We start from the raw sequence: 24,301 nt of genomic DNA on the forward strand, positions 1-24,301 counted from the left end.
TTCACACAGCACATCAGATTCACTGTCCCTGGTGTACTGAACACCAGATATTCCAGGTCATTCTCTCCAAGTACCTCCTTGGAGCCTGTTGGCAACAGCATTCATACTGTTACCCTGCTCAGGCTTATGCTTCCACACTTGAGTTCTCCCTCAATGCTGTCCACTGCTGGGGCCCACCTGCTCCTTCGTCCGCCTATTGTTGTGTCACTAAATTTGCAAGGAATCCTGGGATAAATTAATTTACCCCTGACAATATCAAATCCCTACCTATTCTGTGTAGGTAATGATATCGACAGCAGAGTGATACTCAGATGCTGCCCTCAATCAATGAGTGAAGGTATATTCTGAAAACAAAATATGCTCTCAAATTAGTGTGATGTATATCTAGCAAACACCATATTGGTATTTAATTATGGAGAGGTATTGTTTCTGTGAAATGTGATTGGTTACTATAGCTGTTTTACCATTCTTTTAAATATATCTATCATCTTCTGAGTTTTAACTCTAAGAGACTAATATAGGCAGAAGCCCTTTTTAGTATTTAAAAAGCCAAAAGTAATTATTTGTAATCCTTTTGATAACATGATATATCCTGGAAACCAGTGACTTCAGTGCATTTGTTAGTTAGTGAACATCAGTCTGACTATAGACATTAAAATTGTCTATAAAAGGGACATAGCTTAACAACTACATACATCCATCAAATCACGTGAAAAATCCTTAGAAATTTGTTTTCTAGGCACCGTTTTTCATATCTGCACTGCCGATTTAGTATTTTGGTTTATATATGCATGTAAGGAGCTTGCAGATGATTCTTCCCTTAATTGATGAATCACTGACATACTACTGTTCCTCAAAAAGGGTGGCTCTCCGGGTCTTTGTTTTAATAAATTAGAAGGCAGAGCTCCCCAGTTGGTGTAGCTTCACTTAAAGTAGGAGGGAAGAAGACTGGAGGTAGATTCAGTGAACTTTTATGTCATATAATTGTACACAGTATAGTTATAGCTGTGTCGGGTCCTGGATGTTAAAGTCAAGGTGGGTGTGGGTTAGGCAATATCTTTTATTGGATGAGCTCTGTGGCTCAAAAGCTTGTCTCTTTCACCAACAGAAGTTGGTCCAATAAAAGATCTTACCTCACCCACCTTGTCTTGCTAATTAACTTATATAGGCAGCTTCTGAGGGAGTACTTTGAATGTAAAGTAATGATGTTGTTGGGTAGAATAAGTTATGCTCTTAAGTCTCCTCAGATATGTGATCAGTGGAGAACTGTCAGTCTACATGTTGTTTTTTATACATGAATCAGCTTATCTGGAAGGGGCCGTTAGTTGATCACTGTCCTCCTGCATGGTAACTGGACTGATTTCATGCTCTCTAAGCATCTCTATAGATGGGTGTCACATGTAGTCTTAAATATCTCCAGTAATGGTGATTTTACAAAGTTCCTCTTCCTTTTAACCTACTTTATCCTTACTGCAATTTAGACTATGTATATTTTGATGTTATTTTCTAAATCTTACAATTTTTGTTTCTCACTTCTTGAATTCAACTGTTTCTTGGCCAAAATTGAATACTTTGTCCCAACTAAGGCCTAACCAGTCTCGAATAGAAGAGGACAGTCATTAGACACGCATGAACCTGTAGAGGTTCTTGTTCAGGTACAATATTCAGAGGAACCTAGTCCCAGTGAGTTGGTATTTGTTACCATGCCAGTTCTGTAGAGCCTTGCTTTGAGGGTGGAGCATTGATGACAAGAGAGGAAGCAACAGGCTTTCTCTTTGTGCTTTTGAATTGTGTTCCTAGAGTTCAAGGCTCTTTCTGGTTTGGAACATGCCTGACATTCATATTGTCCAGGGATTTGTTCAGCATACTCTGAAAGTTCACTTGGCAGATTGGTCTTTGTCCTTTTGTCTGAGAAGTTTGACTCCAGCCTGAAGACAAAGGAAAAGGCAATTGTTGCTATGTTTTGTCTATTTTCTTGCCTTGTACATTATGAGGTTATACTCCTAAACTTCATGTCTAAGTTGGTTCTCTGCTGAAGACTTAGAGTAGAAATTTTCTGTGCTCTGAACTTCCATGTCTGCTTCTTTTACTTGAAGAGGTCTCTGATCAGTCTTCCAGATTTGCTCTCAAATTTAGCAGATTTATGTCCTCCTTCAGCAGATCTACAAAACTAACATTTAGAATAGAACTTACACAGGCAATATTTTGTAAATTATCATGCTCGTCTGTATCTTGCTTGACTTGATATTTTCCTTCCCTTGGTTGCTTATATTTACCTACTTAATTGCATATAAGTTCCTTAACTCTGCAGACAGCTAACAATTCCTTTTGGTTAAGATAAATGATCTGTTTTACTTTGTCACTTGATTACTTTTCTGTTTCACTACCAGAGAATTGCTGCAATTTACGATGCAGTAGGCAAATTACTTTCATCTTCAGTTTCCAGCTCCTGGTCTTGTACAAATTGTTCTAATCTTTAACCTCTTTTCCCATCAGTTTTGGCATTTTACTAATCCTGAACTATTGCTTCACAAAACAAAACCCAGACCAGTTTGTCTAAATCAACATGTGACTTTGGAGTCTGAATATATATTTTTCTGCAGAACACCAGTGCACAGCCTTTCACCCTAGCTACATTGCTAGAAGTCTGTTAAATGATTTTTAACCAGTAACAAAACTTGACTTTTTATTCTGTTAAAGTGTTATACTTTCTTTCTTATTGCAGAGGAATTATCTCTTAGCATCTCTGTTTCAAATTGCCAGATCCAGGAGAATGTGGTGAGTCATGTGCAAAAATAGTATTATGTACCCAAACTCTTTTAAAGCAATTGATAGTAAGAAAGAATGTCTCATAAAATGGTCAAGGGAAAACACCTAAAGGTTTTACAGCCATGGAACTCTCTATTCTCAATAGGTACATAAAAGCAGTCTCCCTTATTGACATAATTGATATTTTGGTGAGTGTGTGTCATCATATGTAATACAATGACTAGAATTTCCTTAGAGAAAGTTCCTTCCCCTGTATATCTATTTCCAAATTAATGATGCGCACACACAATGGGAAACCTATATTTGTAGGTGATGCAATTATGCTCCAAATACTTCGGCTGAATTTTTTATATTTTCATTTACTTAAGGGCCGGAGATATGAGTGAAAAATAATCTTAGTAGACAGGTTTTTAACCTTTTGTTTGACTGTCTTTATTAGAACCCAGAACAGATTGAACTAAAAGTGTGTTCTGGAATTTTTAAGAATGAGAGAGCGGATATTCAGTGACATTCAGAATAATAAGTGGATGTTATGTATATATGTCAGTTAGTACAAAATTATTCATTTTCTTTACTGTCACCATAGTGTTAAATACAATGAGGCAGATACGACAACTTACATTAGCTTTGAATCTGCCCCATAGTTTTAAAATAACCAAAGCAACTTTAATTTCAAACTGTTTATTGAAAGCATGATTAACAATTTAGCCAGTACCATTGAATTTCCAAATGGACATTTGTTCTCTGATTGCTCCTAATGTTTGCGGCTTATCTCTTTCATGCAATAGGATATCAGCTCTGTATATCAGATCTTTGCTGATGAGGTCCTAGGTTCCGGTCAGTTTGGCATTGTATATGGAGGTAAGTTACTGTGAACTTTTGCTATGTATGTGCTCATGCTGGGGTGTAGTTGGCTAGTGTCCGTATATTAGCTACAGTCACATTTCATATATTACTCATATCTGAGTTGTCCCAATGACATACAGCTCTGCTGCCATAATATTTCATGTTAAAATGCTTAAGTTACAACATATTATTTGTTTGTAATGTGAAATCATGAGCAAATGAAATTCTGGAAACAAGACAAAATCATCTGAACAGTCTTGCTAGTTTTCTTCCATTTCATGTCTCCTCTTCCCAGAGAAGAATCATTGTTACCTTTTAAGACTCCACCTATCAGAAAGCAAGAAAGGAGGCAAAAGAACAGTAATTAAACAAAAAGAAAAGGAGTACTTGTGGCACCTTAGAGACTAACAAATTTATTTGAGCTGGCTATGTAGACTCCCTCCTCAGGCCCTACGCTACCAGCACTCCCAGCTATCTTCGAGACACAACTGACTTCCTGAGGAAACAACAATTCATCGGTGATCTTCCTGAAAACACCATCCTGGCCACTATGGATGTAGAAGCCCTCTACAGCAACATTCCACACAAAGATGTCCTACAAACCGTCAGGAACAGTATCCCCGATAATGTCACAGCTAACCTGGTGGCTGAACTTTGTGACTTTGTCCTCATCCATAACTATTTCACATTTGGGGACAATGTATACCTTCAAATCAGCGGCACTGCTATGGGTACCTGCATGGCCCCACAGTATGCCAACACTTTTATGGCCGACTTAGAACAATGCTTCCTCAGCTCTCGTCCCCTAATGCCCCTACTCTACTTGCGCTACATTGATGACATCTTCATCATCTGGACCCATGGAAAAGAAGCCCTTGAGGAATTCCACCATGATTTCAACAATTTCAATCCCACCATCAACCTCAGCCTGGACCTGTCCACGCAAGAGATCCACTTCCTGGACACTACGGTGCTAATAAGCGATGGTCACGTAAACATCACCCTATACCGGAAACCTACTGACTGCTATTCCTACCTACATGCCTCCAGCTTTCATCCAGACCACAGCACACGATCCATTGTCTACAGCCCAGCTCTATGATATAACTGCATTTGCTCCAACCACTCAGACAGAGACAAACGCCTACAAGATCTCTCTCAAGCATTCTTACAACTACAATACCCACCTGCTGAAGTGAAGAAACAGATTGACAGAGCCAGAAGAGTACCCAGAAGTTACCTACTACAGGACAGGCCCAACAAAGAAAATAAAAGAACGCCACTAGCCATCACCTTCAGCCCCCAACTAAAACCTCTCCAACACATCATCAAGGATCTACAACCTATCCTGAAGGACGACCCATCACTCTCACAGATCTTGGGAGACGGGCCAGTCCTTGCTTATAGACAGGCCCCAACCTGAAGCAAATACCAGCAACCACACAACAGAACCACTAACTCAGGAACCTATCCTTGCAACAAAGCCTGTTGCCAACTGTGTCCACTCAGACATTCTTGTCAACCGCTGGAAATGGCCCACCTTGATTATCACTACAAAAGGTTTCCCCCTTCTTCCCCCCCCTTTCCTGGTAATTTCTTACCTTAAGTGATCGCTCTTGTTACAGTATGTATGGTAACACCCGTTGTTTCATGTTCTCTGTGTATATAAATCTCCCCACTGAATTTTCCACTGAATGTATCTGATGAAGTGAGCTGTAGCTCACGAAAGCTTATGCTCAAATAAATTTGTTAGTCTCTAAGGTGCCACAAGTACTCCTTTTCTTTTAGCGAATACAGACTAACACGGCTGCTACTCTGAAACCAGTAATTAAACAGTCAATGTAAAGAAAGAAAACGTCCTTTCCATTTTGCCTCCATTGTCTAGAAAGCATGGAAACTTTAATTCTTCTGTATATTAGTTGTGCTATTAATACTCTTCTTACTCTGAAAATTTTGTGATGGAGATATAAGTTGATGGGCTGGTAGCTGTCCACCATTCTTGACAGAAATTTATTTTGCATCTGGACTCCATGGAAAGTGGTAGCATGACATTTTGTGTAAGGATTCTCTTTTAAGTTCAGATTGTGGGGTGGGAAAGAGAGATTGTGACAGAATTAGACAGTTTTCCCTGTTTATCATTTTTTGATCTACTCCCAGAATTATGCTGTCCTTTGTATAGAAACTCCTCTTGATGTTTACAACAATTACTCCTTGGTTCAATACTACTTTTAGCCAATGTGTTTAATGCTTGTATGAAGCATTTGTCCAAATTCTTTTTTAGTTCACGCCACCATTTACACCATGCATGCATGCTGTAACACATTTAAGATACTAAAATCACAAAGAAAATGGGAGCGCAAGAAAAGAGAATATAACCAAAGTCTTACGTTCTGACTGCATTGATCTATTTATTGCTGAGACAAAGTTGGGTGAGGTAATATTTTATTGGACCAGCTTCTGATGAAAAGAGACAAGCTTTTGAGCTTACACAGAGCTTTTTGTCTCCAGAAGAAGAGCTCTGTGTAAGCTTGAAAGCTTGTCTGTCTCACAAACAGAAGTTGGTCCAATAAAAGGTATTACGTCATCCACCTTCTCTTGCTAACATCCTGGAATCAACACTGCTTCACTATTTATTGCCAACAGTTCACAGATTGGATCTGGTAACCATTATACCATAAATAGGAATATTCTTATTCATTTAAAATTTGGATATACAACCTTCTAGTTAACATACAGTGAATAAAATACTTTTGGTTTCATTTTTGTGTTCCCGTATTTTTAGAAAATTTCTCACAGAAATAATTAAACCAATAGGATGCTCTAAGTATATGAGAAATTTTTGCTTTTTTGCAGAATGTAGGACAAAATTTTGAACTTGTAGATACTGAAAATCAAATACATTTTGAGGTATTGATATCTAGCTTTTCTTTCTGTTTGCCCCTTTATTCACATTACCTTTAATTTCTAAAAGGTGTTAACATTTTTGTGGGGTTAGGGAGGAAATTTGGGTGATCTCTTACTGGTGTATGATTTGACAGCAATACCATATCAAAGGGCTATGTTTAAAGCCATTTTGAACCCACATAGAGTATTTAATGTTAATCCTTCACCTGTGTGTGAGCACAGCTCCAGTTTGTTCTCTTTACTTAACCAAATATTGTCTCCTGGTTCTTTAATCAAGTCCAGTATCCAGAAGGAATATGTCTAGTCCACTATTGACTTTATTTTTGTGGCATTTTGGTATAATGTGATGTTTAGTGGAGTTAGAACCTCTTCCTTTGAATTTTATATATATATATTTAACCCTTACAGGTGGCTATAATTTATGTCATTTTAAGAATTGCTGTATGTCATCCGCGGGTTTTATTTGGTATTGATACTGGATGCCTCAAAACAGATCTCCTAAAATCCTTGGAAGGATTTCAACCTTTATGCCATTTCTTCTGTCAGCCCAGGATATATTGCAAGCTTTTCATTGTATTAGTCTCTTCTAATCTGATTTAATTGTTTTTACTTTTCAACTATGAAGTCTGTTTGGCTACTTTGTTGCCATTTGGAACTTCAGTCAGGCCTCCATTAAGTCTACTTCATTTTGTCCAGTGGAAATAAGCCCTTTTTTTAACCATTTATTCATCATGTAAATCTTTAAGGCAGGTACATTATGTTGATTGCTCCATGCAACAACCTTCAGGAGCAATTACTAAGCCATGACCACCAGTCCTGAATACAGAACTCCAGGTGAGGTCTAGCTAGGTTGTTTATATAGCAGTAGTTTGACCTCCTTGTAGTATTTGTCTAGCAGTGCACCGTAGTATTCTCTGTGCCTCTTACACTATAGCTGTGGACTTTTCTGTGTATTTTATACATTTTTCTAAAATATTTTTCAGCACTTTCACTGAGCAGACATTCCCTTTTGTTTTTGTTACAATCTCATTCTAGATTTAACATTGATGTATGTTAGATTACTAAGGTCCTTCTGTGTCTGACCTCATTAACCTGCCCTCTTCATTGAGGGGTTAATCCTGACATTACAGGAAACAACTGAGCATGGGTGGGGGTGCTGGGTGGGCAGCTGCCGATTAGCATTTGAGACATCCTGTCTGTGTAGGGTATAATGTTTTCTATTGAGGTGAAACATCACACACCCACACCCCCGATCAGCCGGTTTTCCCTACCAGTCATTTAGAGCTTTCAGATGGCAGCACACCTGCTTTGGGCTACTGTATCCCTCTTCATGTAGACTATACCCTGTTGGGCATATGGCATGCCAGCCAGTGAATTAGCTGGATGTACCTTCTAGCACATTCCTGCACACTGTGGAAGTATCCTTTGGCTGCTGGGACAACAGGAGAGAAGAATCCTTACACCTTTTTCCATCTCACCCTGAGCATCAGCATAGAAGAGGCCAGGATTTTATGGGCTTATGTGACACTTAATGGTGCATAGGTCTTTTGCAGGTCATCTGCATGGGGTGAAATTCACCTAATATATTTAGTATCAATGTACAGATTGGACAGCAAAGCGACAGTCACTTTAAATTTATGCTGCAGAAGAATCCTGCATTTCAGGATTGAGAGTACTTACTGTCATACTTACATTCATATCTCAGTTACAATTTTCAACTCAGATGTGTATTAACATTTATGATTGTGAAAAAAGTACCCATTTCCACAAAGAGGAAAGCTTTCAACTGTAATTTTGTTAATGAATGATTTTCTGCTGTTTGATGGGTGGTACTGCTTTTCTGTTAGGAAAACATAGGAAGACTGGACGGGATGTGGCTATTAAAGTCATTGATAAGATGAGATTCCCTACAAAACAGGAAAGTCAGCTTCGCAATGAAGTTGCCATTCTGCAGGTACAAAATAAATTTTAAATAAAATCCACATTTAAGCTTTGTGTCCTGTCAAAGGAAAAGATTATTTCTGTGATTCTATGGCATGTGCTTAAGTGCTTTACTGAGCTGGGCATAAGACCGAATCCTTGAAATCTGAGCCCAGCTGTTAGAGGGGGATCTGAAAGACAGGGAGTCTGTGAGCAGCTGGTAGCAGAGTTGTCAGCTTATTGTTAGCAGCTGTCTACTTACTGCCAGCACGGACCGAGGGAGAAGATATACTTAGGCTTCCTGGGGCCACCCTGAAGCAACAGGCAGCAGCTGAAATTCATGTGACTTCTGTTCTGTTGATTGCATGACTTGCCCATCAATCCATACAAATGTTTGCTCTTTTCCTTTATATTCCTGTCTGATTGTATCATATACAAAATTGTCCACTTCAGATATAATTTCCCTTTCAAGACAAAAGTAATCTTAATACTGGCAATTGGCACATTTCTTTTGTTAAATCTTGCCACCTTGAAATGCCTTCTGCCTCATACCCTTTGTTTCTAATCCCTAATTCTCCATTTGTATATCCTTTCTGATTTTGTAGCTCAGGATAAGTGTAATTTTCCAACTGTTTAATCAGTGCTATATCTCTTTTGTTCTTCATGTGAATTTTGTAACTCTCTAGAATTTGCACCACCCTGGGATTGTAAACCTGGAATGTATGTTTGAAACCCCAGAACGGGTGTTTGTTGTGATGGAAAAGTTGCATGGAGATATGCTGGAGATGATTCTTTCAAGTGAGAAGAGTCGGCTACCAGAACGAATCACTAAGTTCATGGTCACCCAGGTTGGTATTCCATCTCTGTTTGCTTCTCTGAAGAAAAGGGGCCAGATTTTGGTTTCTTAAACTGGTGTGAGTAGAATTTAGGCCAAGGTATTGCCTAGATTCAATCATTATTTAAAGAAGACAAAGCTTTAACGGTAGACTTTGTATTTAATGGAAGTTGAACTGATGAGAATTCAGACTCTCATCCTAGGTGACAGTTTTCACGTTTTTTCCCTAGAGGTGTAATTGGTTATGTTTTAAAGGAGACACCTCAAATTAAGTTTTCATAAAGGTGCATGTGTGGTATAAAAATATTCAAAAACTGCCCTTCCCCAAACAAAATTAACACTAATCGTGATTTTGATCAGGAAAAAAAATAGCACTTGCACAATGTGAAAGCACAGCAAAATTGTAGAAGTCTGTACAGTTAAAAATTATTGTACAACTTTGTGTCTGATCTTTGGTGCTTAGACACTTACAGTCCTAATCATTTTGAAAATACCTTTCCTTCTTTTGTAGATACTTGTTGCTTTGAGGAATTTACACTTCAAGAATATTGTACACTGTGATTTAAAACCAGAAAATGTACTGCTAGCATCAGCAGAACCATTCCCTCAGGTGAGTGAAAATATAACAAATGTTTCATCCTAAATCACTGTTCCACTAAAGAAGAAATATAGGATTTAGAGCTTAAAAATTATCTGTCATAGGACAGTGTTACTGATGTTTTCACCCAAAATATAACTAGAATTATGTGAGCTGCCTGTTTTGTTACCTTATTACATTTTTTTCAACTCTTAAAACACTGAGGATGAAGTTTTTCACCTCTACTTTCCCTGCTCTAATGTTACTGTCCCTCTCAGTAAGTAGTAGCCTCTGCTCACTCCTTCAAAGAGAATAAGACCCCTCCACCTTTCCAACTGCCTCAGTGAGTGCTGGAAGAATACATTTTCCCAAAGCAAGCAGGTAGGGACATCGGAATTACCAATCTGGATCAGATCAGTGAATCCTTCAGGTCAGTGTCCTGTGTCTGACAGCGGCCCATAGCAGCAGCTTCAGAGGAAGGTGCAAGAAACTTTGTAGTGGACAACTGTGGAATAATCTTGCCATAGGGGAAGTTTCTTCCTGATCCTAATCAGTTAATGACTGAAATCTTCATGCTTCAGGTATATCTTAGAGGAGTAAGAGGTGACTTGATTACAGTCTATAAGTACTTTCACAAGGAGAAAATACCAGGTATTAAACGACTCTAATCTAGCAGTAAAAGGCATAGCAAGAACTAACGGTTGAAAGTTTAAACCAGACAAATTCAAATAGGAAATAAGACACAATTTTCTTTAACTATGAGGCTGATTAACATTGGAACAAACTACCAATAAATGTGGTGGAGACCCCATCTCTCACTGTCTTCAAATCAACACAGGATGCCTTTTTGGAAAGCATGCATTAGTCAAACAAACAGTTGGGGCTAGAGGGGTAACTGGGTGAAATTCTGTGGCCTGTATTATACAGGAGTTCAGATTACTTGGTTCCTTCTAGCCTTAGAATCTATTTAATCTAAAACCAAAAGAGTATATTCTGTTCTCTGAAATATAAATTCAGATATTGCAATGCAACTGTCCAGGAGACTTAAGATGTATTAGTACAACTAAGTTCTAGAAGAGTTTACCACAGTTAAATTAAAAGGACCTGGTGGCAAGAGGTTATGAATTATCTATGTATTTTGTGTACTGATTTATTGAATAAGTGTAGATGTTCTTTGACAGGTTTCAGAGTAACAGCCGTGTTAGTCTGTATTCGCAAAAAGAAAAGGAGTACTTGTGGCACCTTAGAGACTAACCAATTTATTTGAGCATAAGCTTTTGTGAGCTACAGCTCACTTAACTTAGAGACTAACCAATTTATTTGAGCATAAGCTTTCGTGAGCTACAGCTCACTTCACATCCGATTAAGTGAGCTGTAGCTCACAAAAGCTTATGCTCAAATAAATTGGTTAGTCTCTAAGGTGCCACAAGTACTGCTTTTCTTTTTGCGATGTTCCTTGAGTGATTGCACATGTCCATTTTACTTCAGGTGCCAGCCAAGTGTGCCAGAGTCGGAGATTTTTCCCTTACCGGTATCCATCAGGGTGGTACATGTGCCCTCTGTTGCTTCATGCTGCTGCACAATTATATAATGGGCAGAGCCGCCCCTGACCCTCTTCAGTCCCTTCTAAACACCCATGATCGGTGGGGTTGCTAATATTCTCTTTTTCAGGGAATTTTTCTTGTATATAGTTCGTGTACTCATCAATAGTTAGACCTTTAGAGTAAAGTTTTATGATTATTTAGCTTAGTTTTGCTTAGATTGTCAGTTCCTGCTTGTTCTGGGTGCCAACTCCTGGTACATGGGCTTTAAGGCTTGCATTGGCTGCAAGAAGTCTGATAAGTGACCCTCAGCAGTCTAAAGTGCCTCGGTGAGGGTCGCATCTCAGACTGTTCCCATATCTGTAGAAACTTCAAGCCTTGGACCAAAGGGGTGGACGTCAAGTACTTCTGCCTCTGTCAGAAGTGCCCCTCAGTACATTGCGGAGACTCTGTGCTATTCCCCTTCCCTGGTATCAAGGAAGAAGCATGGGCAATGTGTCTTGAAGGAGCCAGCTGCCTCCAAAAGATCGAGGCCACTGCTGACCCTACAGATACCACTAAGGCAAAAATCTCCGATGACCAGGCACGTGGGTACGCACACACCTAGAATGGAATGGACATGAGCAACACATCTTGAAGAGCAATGGTCACGAAAAGTAGGTAACTTTTTTCTCCAGTCTGCAGAGCCTCTTATCAGGGCTCTTTTGACACTACCATCAGAACCTAACCTGATCTTGCAGGACCACAGTCGACTCACTGCATTACAACCTGTCTGCTCTCCATCTTATGGCTTGGATGCTCTATAGTTAATGCCTTAAGAGGCAGTGTGTTCAGAGAATGTATGAAACATCTTCCTGAGTAGCTGAAAACCTAGTCAATATACTTTTCTGTTCAAGTGAAAATGATTTTCTTTATGGTCATAGCAGAAAGAAGTTTTCCAGTCTGGGCCTCTTTCCACCATGTCTTGGATTACTTGTTCTGCCTGAAACAACAAGGCCTATCCATTGGTACCATCTGGGAGCTATCTCCAGTTTCCAATCACTGGCCACTCAGTATTCTCTAATCCAGTGTTCTTAAAGAGTCTGGACAGGTTATATCTCCAGGTGGCTATATCTTTAGGGCTCAAATCTGGTGTTAACAAAGTTGATGGGTCCACGCTTTGAACTGATGGCAACCTGCTCTTTACTTCATCTATCCATGAAAGTAGCCTTTTTGATAGCTATTACCTCTGGGAGAAGAGTGGGGGAATTACAAGCCTTGGTAGTTGACCCTCCTTACACAATCTTTTATAAGGACAAAGTTACGTGCACATCCGAAATCTGTGCCTAAAGTAATATCAAAATTCCACCTCAATCAAGTGATATAATTTACAACTTCCTTTCCTAAGCCCCAATCTCATAAGGATGAAGAGACACTCCATACTTTGGATGTCAGAAGGGCGTTAGGTTTTTACTTGGACATAACCAAATTGTTTAGGTTGGCATCCCAACTTTTAGCAGTTTCAGACAGGATGAGGGCCCTTCTAGTCTCAGCACAGAGAATCTCATCATGGATTTCCTCTTACGTATGTGTTGTGACATTGTCAAAATAACCCTGACAAGCGGGGTGGTAGCAAACTCAGCAAGATCTCAGGCGATTTCTGCAGCTTTTCTAGCTCAAGTGCCCATAATAGACATATGTAGGATGGTGACTTGGTTATCGGCATACACCTTTATAACTTATTACTCTGTATCTCAGCATTCCAGAAATGATGCCTAGTTTGGACGAGTAGTCCTTCAGTTCTTTTTCAGGTAGACTCTGAAATGCACCTCCAGATTGAACTGCTTGTGAATCACTTGAAGTGAAATGGATGTGTGCAATCACTCGAAGACAAAATAGTTATAAAACTCTTCTGTAACTGTTGTTCTTCGAGATGTTTTGTACGTGTCCATTCCATGACCCTCCCCTTTCCCCTCTATAGCAGAGTCTCTCCGGTAAGGAGGAACCAAAGGGGTGTGGGGTGGCTTTATGCCATCACGAGGCAGCAGAGGGTGAATGTGTTGCCCCAACAGGTACCACTATAGGAAAAATCTCTGATTCTGGTGCAGTGGGTGTGCACATACCTGAAGTGGGCTAGACGTGTCATAAATATAAAGGGAAGGGTAAACCCCTTTGAAATCCCTCCTGGCCAGGGGAAAGCTCCTCTCACCTGTAAAGGGTTAAAAAGCTAAAGGTAACCTCACTGGCACCTGACCAAAATGACCAATGAGGAGACAAAATACTTTCAAAAGCTGGGAGGAGGGAGAGAAACAAAGGGGCTCTGTCTGTCTATATGCTGCTTTTGCCGGGGATAGACCAGGAATGGAGTCTTAGAACTTTTAGTAAGTAATCTAGCTAGGTATGTGTTAGATTATGATTTCTTTAAATGGCTGAGAAAAGAATTGTGCTGAATAGAATAACTATTTCTGTCTGTGTATCTTTTTTGTAACTTAAGGTTTTGCCTAGAGGGATTCTCTGTGTTTTGAATCTAATTACCCTGTAAGGTATCTACCATCCTGATTTTACAGAGGGGATTTCTTTATTTCTATTTACTCCTATTTCTATTAAAAGTCTTCTTGTAAGAAAACTGAATGCTTTTTCATTGTTCTCAGATCCAAGGGTTTGGGTCTGTGGTCACCTATGCAAATTGGTGAGGCTTTTTACCAAACCTTGTCCAGGAAGTGGGGTGCAAGGTTTTGGGAAGTATTTTGGGGGGAAAGACGTTTCCAAACAGCTCTTCCCCAGTAACCAGTATTTGTTTGGTGGTGGTAGCGGCCAATCCAAGAACAAAGGGTGTAATATTTTGTACCTTGGGGAAGTTTTTGACCTAAGCTGGTAAAGATAAGCTTAGGAGGTTTTCATGCAGGTCCCCACATCTGTGCCCTAGCGTTCAGAGTGGGGGAGGAACCTTGACAACATGTGAAGTGGAATGGACACGTGCAACACATCTCAAAGAACAACAGTTACAGAAGAGTTTAGTAACTGTTTTTTCTCAAGTTTGCTAGTAAGTTTCCAAAGTCAACTATGTAAAGGGAGACATCACTGAAGGAATAGGACTAACTGCTTTTTGCTTCAGTTTGTCCAGTGCAAGCAATAGTTAAATGACGGCAAATCTGTGATGCCTGATACCATACTTTTTGTTTGGACAGTTGCTCCTCTGTGAGATCTGCCAGAGATTTTTCAGTTAACAGTGCTGTATTTATTTATAGGTGAAGCTGTGTGACTTTGGTTTTGCACGCATCATAGGAGAGAAGTCTTTCAGGCGCTCTGTGGTTGGAACCCCTGCTTATCTTGCTCCTGAAGTACTCCGGAGTAAAGGTTACAATCGCTCTCTGGATATGTGGTCAGTGGGAGTTATTGTCTATGTGAGCCTTAGTGGTACCTTCCCATTTAATGAGGATGAAGATATAAATGACCAAATCCAAAATGCAGCATTTATGTATCCACCGAACCCCTGGAAGGAAATTTCTAGTGAAGGTAAAGAAATTCAAGAGAGCTTTTGCTTTTTGAGATCTTGTTTTTTATAGTATTTTATATACATTAACACTTTGGAATTCAGGTATTTTTGAATTGCATTATGAGTTTGATTCAGACACGAATGTGAAAATTGACAGCTGAATGACTCTTTGGTAAAGGCTAACATCATAGGTGTGAACCAGCATGAATTTGTGAAAGATAAACAATGTCAGGTGGGATTACATTTAAAAATCGGTCTAGAGAAAAGGGAGAACCAATAGATATAACTAGATTTCAGAAAGCTGTTGATAGAACTTGACAGAATGGCTTATTGTATAAACTCACCAAATGTGGGTTTAGCTAACTTTTCTACTGGGTGTAGAAAGTGGTGGGCTGGAGGTAAAGATGTGTACTCTTCATGAAAGCTAATGACAAGTTAAATCTGGCATAGCTATCTGTTGGGACTGATCACTTGAAACATAGGCATGCATATAACTAGAATTCTGGATCCAAACAGTCTGATCCAGTGCAATAACGAAATAGGGGTGAGTGAAGATATTCAGATCTGGATCCAAATGTTAGCAGGCTTCAAGGTTGTTCCGACCTGGGGTTTTAGCATGGGCTTATCTCTAGCTGTGAAATTCACGATGATAATAAAATAAGTGGTGTATATACATAAGACCTGGAGGGATGCCTGACAGTAGTGTGTAATGGTGGGAACTTACTGTTGAGAGAGAACACTTTAAAAAGAACTTTTCAAAAGAGTCTAAGTGGCTGAGGAGCCTAAATCTCATTGACTTCTGATGAGACGTAGGTTCTTAAGTACCCTCGTCATTTTGAAAACTTTACCCCTATTAATTTAGGACCAATATTGGTAAAGCTTCCATTGACTTCAGTCGGACTAGGATTTTACCCTCACATTAGTACATTATTTTTAACAGTAAATTTGAAATCAATAAATTAAATTTGGAGTAAATCAGTAAACTCGGTTTTGAGTAGTGTTTTTTTTTTTTTTAAAACAAATACTGGCTTTCTGGCTTTCTCCTAACATGAGTTAAAATTTACTGTAAAGACCATTGGCTTGCCTAAGATTCACATAATCTACATTGTGTATATATTTTAGTTAACACTTCAATTTCAAAGTTGCATGTAAACTACATTAGAGATGACAGATTTGTATTTATACTGTAGAATTTTTGATAATTTGTTTGTTCTGTGGCTTTTCCCCCAGCCACTGATTTAATAAACAATTTACTTCAAGTGAAGATGAGAAAGCGTTATAGTGTTGACAAATCTCTTAGTCACCCCTGGCTACAGGTAAGAGCTATTGCCCACTTTGTTTTCTATAAAAGCTGTGTGTAACTGTCCTTTAAGTGAATCACATTTTGAATTAAGTAGTGCGAAGGCTTTGTAAAGATTGTTTTTACTGCAACATTATGAAAATATCTTACAATGGATATCCATGAAGATGGCAACTAGAATTAATCTGAGAGAGAACTGAGCCTCATTGACCATGCTTACCTACTGTGTCCTTCCTATCTCCCCTTCCCACCTCTGGGATTCTGCCCATCTCCTTGTGTTCCTTCCCCCTGCCCTTCAGAATCTTATCTTGCCCTCTTGTTCTCTACGATACTGTTAATTTTTCTGTGTCTCAGCTTTTACTCTTTACTGTATATCTGGTAGTGGTATGGAGAGTTCATTCCCTTAGTATTGCCAATTATCAACACTCAACTCCACCTGAAATACATGGCAGAGTGAGAAGCTATTTGTTCTCAAGTAGAGAATTAAAGCAGAATTTATACCATAACTCATTTTAGAAGAGGCAAGATGAGGTGAGGGGTGCTTGTAGAAGGAAAGTGTTGGTTCAGTTTTCACTTGGGTCCCTTTTACTTTCTGATCTCTGACAACTACATAATCTCACAATTTTGCACACAGACAGACGAGAACTCTGAGGGAAAACCCACTCAATTATTTGATGGAATTACTATTTAAACTGAAAGGACAGCATTTTTACATATATCTGAAAAATGTCTGTCTTGGAATCATTACATTTTCATAAACTGTATGTAGTACTTTCACTGAAATCAGAGGGATTTAACTTATTTCAACTCAAGCCCCTTCAGGTGAACCTAATCCTGTTTGGTTTTGCACTATATCTTGTTGACTGTAGTCACCTAGTCATATTAAAGTGTAAGTATTGAATTGCTAACTTGATTTCTATGACTGTTGTGCTGCTATGGGTTTCATAAACCATTTGCCTTAATTTTTTTAAAGGATTATCAGACTTGGCTTGATCTTAGAGAGTTTGAAACTCGCATTGGAGAGCGTTACATTACCCATGAGAGTGATGATGCTCGCTGGGAAGAACATGCTTATGAACACAACCTTGTGTACCCCAAACATTTCATTATGGCCCCCAATCCAGATGATATGGAAGAAGACCCTTAATATTCGCCGTGCTAACTTCATTACGGAAAGGTGCTTCAGATAGAAACTGATGTTGATACTTTTCTGGACCCATATTGCTCTTTGAATGTTGTTCAGATGATTCAGTCTACAAAACCATGAAGAATCCTGCACTGGCAGGTGGCTGGGCAAAATGACCTAACAAGTTTTTCTTCATCTCTAATTTCTTGAACTATGAAATGTGATCTGGCAATGGGATAAGCAACTTGGGTAACATTTCACTAGCTGTATGGTTACAGATGATGTTACTGAGGTGTAATGCATACAAACTGAATGCATGGTGTGAGTTTTCTGTGTTTTTTGTAGCCTATGCAATAATGAAACAATTTTTTTATGGTTTCCTTGTCCCTTACTTACTAAGCCATAGAATACTGTTTTCTGGTATTTAGATACATCTCCACTTTCCTAGTTTGTACATTGTGGAAGAGGCTGTAAAAAGAAATCAAAACCGTATACCTTGACCAAATACAACAGAAAATGCTGGATTAGGACTAATTTAAAAGATTGAATGTTGTTTGACAGGTATGCTAAAACAATCAAGGTAAAGGAACATGCTCATTTGCCACTGTTTAAGCAGTTGACTTTCTTTACCCTGGTAGAATTGAAGGATCTTTCTCTGAAGATAAGATAGTAACACCAGATTTCATATTTCTGTTGAATGCTAACTGACAATCAAAAAGCTATGGTAGCCCTCAACATTGTCTGTTACAATAGAGCAATAAACCACAACAGGGTGTGTATTAATATGCAAGATTGGCATGTGTCTTGGGTGTGTACCAAAGGCGTTTTGTCTTAAAACCACCAAAGTAGTGCACAGATAGCATACCCACTTTTATGTAGCATATCCTTCCACTGTTGAATAACTTTTAAAAACATATTTTATGTTCATTTTAGGTTCCCCGGGCTCAGCCTGTCTGCAGTAGTTTGTGGACTGATAGCAACTCTCGATCCCCATTTTCTGTTGAACAAACTAAATTAGGAATCCTGTTGAAAAAAATCAAAATTGAGCATGAGTTAAAGGGGCTGTAGCGCCACAAACTGTTGCCAAAAGGGCAGCTGGATTCATGAACTAACAGGAGGAAGAAGCATTGCCTCCTATTTCAGCCTACCACTTTTTGCCTTCCAGTCTTTAACCTGCAATTCCACCCTTTCCCCACTTCCTAAACTTTACAGATTATGAAACTGAATTAGGAGCCCTAAACCAATTCTTAATTCAGCTTCTTAACAGAAACTTCCATTTAAACATACCCAGCCACATCTTGAGAACTGTGGCCACATGGAAAGGGAAGCAGAAGTTTCCTTCTGAAATGACGGTGCAGGAAGATAGTTTGGCAGTTAAAGTCTGCCATGTTTCAAGAAGAAAGCTTTATGCCCACTATATTAAATGGAGGCCTCCATTTACTTAGTTGTGAGTTTCTGAGGAAATTTCAGCCATGTATTATTGGAAGTTGATGCAAGACTATGCATATCACAGATAGGTCCAACTAGCTAATAAGAACTTGGCTTTGGGTAATGTCCTTATTATGGTTTTTTAAAATGTAAATTCTGTAGGTTTCAGCTGCAAAGGTAATTGAAGCCTTTGGGGTCTCCTTACTCTTCTAGGTGAGGTAATTTTTTTTGTAGGCTGACTAAAATATTTTTAATTGTAATTATCAAAATCATGGTGGGAGAGTAGACTTTTGTGCCTGGACTGATGGAAAATCATCATGAAAATACGTGGTTGCTTCAGAGTTTCAGCTGCTCTTAGATACATAAGTGAACTGGCAATGAAGTTGGTGGAAACTACCTAAGTGTATCTGAAGGAAGAACAGGGCCCATAATTGACTCTCTACCTGCTTGGCTTCCTTTAGCCTAGCCGCTGCATTTTATAGGTATCTAGGCTGTTAGCAACTAAAACCTTACGGCCAGATTCTGTACTATACCTTCACCAGTGGGAAATACAAGGTGCTGCCTTTGCACATCTGGGATACTGCCCTACTCCTGGGACTGCTCTAATGTTTGGCAGAATCCCTCCAGCCACCAGTGTCAAAGCCTTCTGGCCATTCCACCCTGACACACTCTTGCCTTGCAAGGCCATGCCTCTATTCTGAGATTTGTTCAGGGGGTTGGCATAGAGCTGCCCATACCACTCCTGCATTTGGGGAATTCTCCAGGAGATTTTCTCCTTTTGTGGTGCTGGAAGAGTATAAAGGAATTGTGGTAGGAGGCAGAATCTGCCCTCTTAACCTTGCAGCCTCATTTCAGGATTGGTCCCTCCACAGAGAGTATTGAAACACCTTGTAGGCTAATGTAATGGTAGTTTTAATTTTTGAAGTAGCCTGATCACCTGTGAAATCATTGGATTAGTGTTGGCCTAATTTCCTGTAAAGTTTGTCACAGCCAGGTTTAAAGAGGGAAGTGACACTCTCTTCTAGCTGCCACCATTTCTTTAGCATCTCTGAAATTTGGGCACCATGCCTCTTACGGCTGTAGTGCTTCAGACATGGTTGGGCTTTCAAACTTCGATTTTACATTGCTGAGTTGAGGCATTTCAGGGCTTCCAGTTACATTTAAAGAAACATCTTTAAAGCAGGTCAGGTGCTTGAAAAGCACAATAGCTTTTGGCGGGTCTTGTAACCAGAATGGACAGGGATGGTGTCCCTAGCCTCTGTTTGCCAGAAACTGGGAATGAGCCACAGGGGATGGATCGCTTGATGACCTGTTCTGTTCATTTCCTCTGGGGCACCTGGCATTGGCCACTGTTGGAAGACAGGATACTGGGCTAGATGGACCTTTGGTCTGACCCAGTATGGCTGTTCTTATGTTCTTAGCAGGGTTGGAGGAGAGGATGGTATCCATGGAGGAGGAAGAGGCCTAACTGCCTTCCCTCCACCCCCTGTAAAGTCTGTTTCTATTTTAAAACACAAAATGAGACCTCTTCAGTATTCCCAATTTAGGTTTAAAAACAAAATGGGAATTGAAACTGGCTTTTGGAGCCATTTGGACTCCTGGGGTTGGAAGCAGGTAGTTGAGGATTCACCCCTCCATCCCCATGCATTGGAAACAAACATTCAAATTAGTAGTAAAAGTGTGCTCCAAATTTGTTGCCCTTTTCTCTAATTCTTCTATAGTGAATTCCATAGCAGTAGGATATGTTTAAAATCCTCACCCATGATTTTAAAACTACTGAATTTTAGAATTAAGTAGCCATCTTCCAATAGCGATAAATTAAGTGTGTGCATTCCTGGATCACTGGTACACTATTAAGATAAGTAAAATACTTCAAGCCCCAGAATGCGTATGGCATGGGCCAGTACTGTAGCAATACACACCCTGTTGTGGCTTGATGCTTAAGATGAAAAATAACTGGAACATTTGTATTACTTTGATAGTTATCACACACATTTTACAAGCCATGAAATGAATTGCATAGCTTGCACTCTAACTTTTTTAATGAAAGCCTAAAACCTTTTTTATTAAATTTTAAGCTTTAAGTCACTGACTAAGAATCTGGAGTTATAATAATCAGTTGCTCCAGATGAATTTGTACCCAATGCTACATAATCATTAACCTGTTTTGAATTAAGAAGTTGCATTCATGCAAGAAATAGTGCTATGTTGATGCTAGAAAAAGCTCAAGTAAAATTTGTAGCCTCAAAAGGACACTGTCAAGTACTTTTTTTATATTTTTATACATCCATTGTTTGTAAATATCCTCTAAGCTTGAAAATAAAATTTATTTCCCTATCAGAGTTGTCGTCCATTTACATGGATTCCCTTCCTTTCCCTGTGTTAAAATGTCCTTGAAAACAACTTGGGTGTGTACATACATGTTTGTGTACTGGGATCACTGATGTGAGGAACAGCTGTAGGAATAGCATTTTACTCACCTGTGCTGCTTTTTATGTTTTGTACTACTTTTTTATCCCCCTCCGATCTTTCAAAATATTTGACTCCTTAAAAATGGATTAAGAGAATCACTGACAAGGAGTGCTGGCTTTTAAACAAATATACATGTTTAGAATCCACAGGACATTCCCCAAATGTCTTACTACATCAAACAATGTTAATGTAGGTCAAGTATGCCCTGGTCTACACTAGGACTTTAGGTCGAATTTAGCAGGGTTAAATCGATGTAAACCTGCACCTGTCCACACAATGAAGCCCTTTATTTCGACTTAAAGGGCTCTTAAAATCGATTTCCTTACTCCACCCCGACAAGTGGATTAGCACTTAAATCGACGTTGCTGGCTCGAATTTGGGGTACTGTGGACACAATTCAATGGTATTGGCCTCCGGGAGCTATCCCAGAGTGCTCCATTGTGACCGCTCTGGACAGCACTCTCAACTCAAATGCACTGGCCAGGTAGACAGGAAAAGAACCGCGAACTTTTAAATCTGATTTCCTGTTTGGCCAGCGTGGCAAGCTGCAGGTGACCATGCAGAGCTCATCAGCACAGGTGACCATGATGGAGTCCCAGAATCGCAAAAGAGCTCCAGCATGGACCGAACGGGAGGTACGGGATCTGATCGCTGTTTGGGGAGAGGAATCCGTGCTATCAGAACTCCGTTCCAGTTTTCAAAATGCCAAAACCTTTGTTAAAATCTCCCAGGGCATGAAGGACAGAGGCCATAACAGGGACCCGATGCAGTGCCGCGTGAAACTGAAGGAGCTGAGGCAAGCCTATCAGAAAACCAGAGAGGCGAACGGCCACTCCGGGTCAGAGCCCCAAACATGCCGCTTCTATGATGAGCTGCATGCCATTTTAGGGGGTTCAGCCACCACTACCCCAGCCGTGTTGTTTGACTCCTTCAATGGAGATGGAGGCAATACGAAAGCAGGTTTTGGGGACGAAGAAGATAGCTCACAGCAAGCAAGCGGAGAAACTGGTTTTCCCGACAGCCAGGAACTGTTTCTCACCCCCCGAACCCACCCAAGGCTGCCTCCTGGACCCAGCAGGCGGAGAAGGGACCTCTGGTGAGTGTACCTTTTAAAATACTACACATGGTTTAAAAGCAAACATGTGAAAGGATTACTTTGCCCTGGCATTCGCGGTTCTCCTAGATGTACTCCTAAAGCCTTTGCAAAAGGTTTCTGGGGAGGGCAGCCTTCTTGTGTCCTTAATGGTAGGACACTTTACCACTCCAGGCCAGTAACACGTACTGGGGAATCATTGTAGAACAAAGCATTGCAGTGTATGTTTGCTGGCATTCAAACAACATCTGTTCTTTATCTCTCTGTGTTATCCTCAGGAGAGTGAGATATAATTCATGGTCACCTGGTTGAAATAGAGTGCTTTTCTTCAGGGGACACTCAGAGGAGCCCATTCCTGCTGGGCTGTTTGCCTGTGGCTAAACAGAAATGTTCCCTGCTGTTAGCCACAGGGAGGGGGGAGGGTTGAGGGGGTAGCCACGCGGTGGGGGGAGGCAAAATGCTACCTTGTAACGAAAGCACATGTGCTATGTATGTAATGTTAACAGCAAGGATTACCCTGAAAGAGTGTAGTCACTGTTTTATAAAATGTGTCTTTTTAAATACCGCTGTCCCTTTTTTTTTCTCCACCAGCTGCATGTGTTTCAATGATCACAGGATCTTGTCCTTCCCAGAGGCTAGTGAAGCTTAGAAAGAAAAAAAAAACGCACTCGCGATGAAATGTTCTCCGAGCTCATGCTGTCCTCCCACACTGACAGCACAGACGAATGCGTGGAGGCAAATAATGTCAGAGTGCAGGAAAGCACAAAATGACCGGGAGGAGAGGTGGCGGGCTGAAGAGAGGGCTGAAGCTCAAATGTGGCAGCAGCGTGATGAGAGGAGGCAGGATTCAATGCTGAGGCTGGTGGCGGACCAAACCAGTATGCTCCAGTGTATGGTTGAGCTGCAGCAAAGGCAGCTGGAGCACAGACTGCCACTGCAGCCCCTGAGTAACCAACCGCCCTCCTCCCCAAGTTCCATAGCCTCCACACCCAGATGCCCAAGAACGCGGTGGGGGGGCCTCCCGCCAACCAGCCACCCCACCACAGAGGATTGCCCAAAAAAAGGAAGGCTGTCATTAAAATTTATTGAAAGTTGTAAACTTTTGAAGTGCTGTGCTTAAAGTGCTGTGTGGCATTTTCCTTCCCTCCTCCACCACCCCTCCTGGGCTACCTTGGTAGTCATCCCCCTATTTGTGTGATGAATGAATAAAGAATGCATGAATGTGAAGCAACAATGACTTTATTGCCTCTGGAAGCGGTGATTGACGGGAGGAGGGGCGGGTAGTTAGCTTACAGGGAAGTAGAGTGAACCAAGGGGCGGGGGGTTTCATCAAGGAGAAACAAAGAGAACTTTCACACCGTAGCCTGGCCAGTCATGAAACTGGTTTTCAAAGCTTCTCTGATGCGTACTGCGTCCTCCTGTGCTCTTCTAACCGCCCTGGTGTCTGGCTGCATGTAACCAGCAGCCAGGTGATTTGCCTCAACCTCCCACCCCGCCATAAATGTCTCCCCCTTACTCTCACAGATATTGTGGAGCACACAGCAAGCAGTAATAACAGTGGGAATATTGGTTTCGCTGAGGTCCAAGCGAGACAGTAAACTGCGCCAGCATGCCTTTAAACGTCCAAATGCACATTCTACCACCATTCTGCACTTGCTCAGCCTGTAGTTGAACAGCTCCTGACTACTGTCCAGGCTGCCTGTGTAGGGCTTCATGGAGCTATGGCATTAAGGGGTAGGCTGGGTCCCCAAGGATACATATAGGCATTTCAACATCCCCAACAGTGTGTTATTTTCTGGTCTGGGAATAAAGTCCCTTCCTGCAGCTTTTGAAACAGACCAGAGTTCCTGAAGATGCGAGCATCATGCACCTTTCCCGGCCATCCCACGTTGATGTTGGTGAAACGTCCCTTGTGATCCACCAGAGCTTGCAGCACTATTGAAAAGTACCCCTTGCGGTTTATGTACTCGGCGGCTTGGTGCTCTGGTGCCAAGATAGGGATATGGGTTCGGTCT

The 24,301-nt window shown here is 40.5% G+C and overlaps 1 protein-coding gene across 5 annotated transcripts in view; it reads left to right on the top strand.

Moving 5' to 3' along the window:
- PRKD3 (protein kinase D3) overlaps window positions 1-21,058 on the top strand; it is an 80,530-nt gene extending 59,472 nt beyond the window's left edge. For 4 of the 5 annotated variants that reach the window (XM_073338343.1, XM_073338344.1, XM_073338346.1 and 1 more), the window contains 8 exons: window positions 2,726-2,778; window positions 3,558-3,630; window positions 8,367-8,473; window positions 9,126-9,287; window positions 9,786-9,884; window positions 14,620-14,887; window positions 16,098-16,183; window positions 17,141-21,058. In XM_073338343.1, coding sequence (XP_073194444.1) covers window positions 2,726-2,778; window positions 3,558-3,630; window positions 8,367-8,473; window positions 9,126-9,287; window positions 9,786-9,884; window positions 14,620-14,887; window positions 16,098-16,183; window positions 17,141-17,314 — 1,022 coding nt within the window. In that variant the 3' untranslated portion in view covers window positions 17,315-21,058. The remainder of the gene's footprint in view (window positions 1-2,725; window positions 2,779-3,557; window positions 3,631-8,366; window positions 8,474-9,125; window positions 9,288-9,785; window positions 9,885-14,619; window positions 14,888-16,097; window positions 16,184-17,140) is intronic. The other variant, XM_073338345.1, reaches the window with a different exon arrangement.
- Window positions 21,059-24,301: the final 3,243 nt, after the last annotated feature.

This window comes from Lepidochelys kempii, chromosome 3 (assembly GCF_965140265.1).
Source record: "Lepidochelys kempii isolate rLepKem1 chromosome 3, rLepKem1.hap2, whole genome shotgun sequence".
NCBI lineage: Eukaryota > Metazoa > Chordata > Testudines > Cheloniidae > Lepidochelys > Lepidochelys kempii.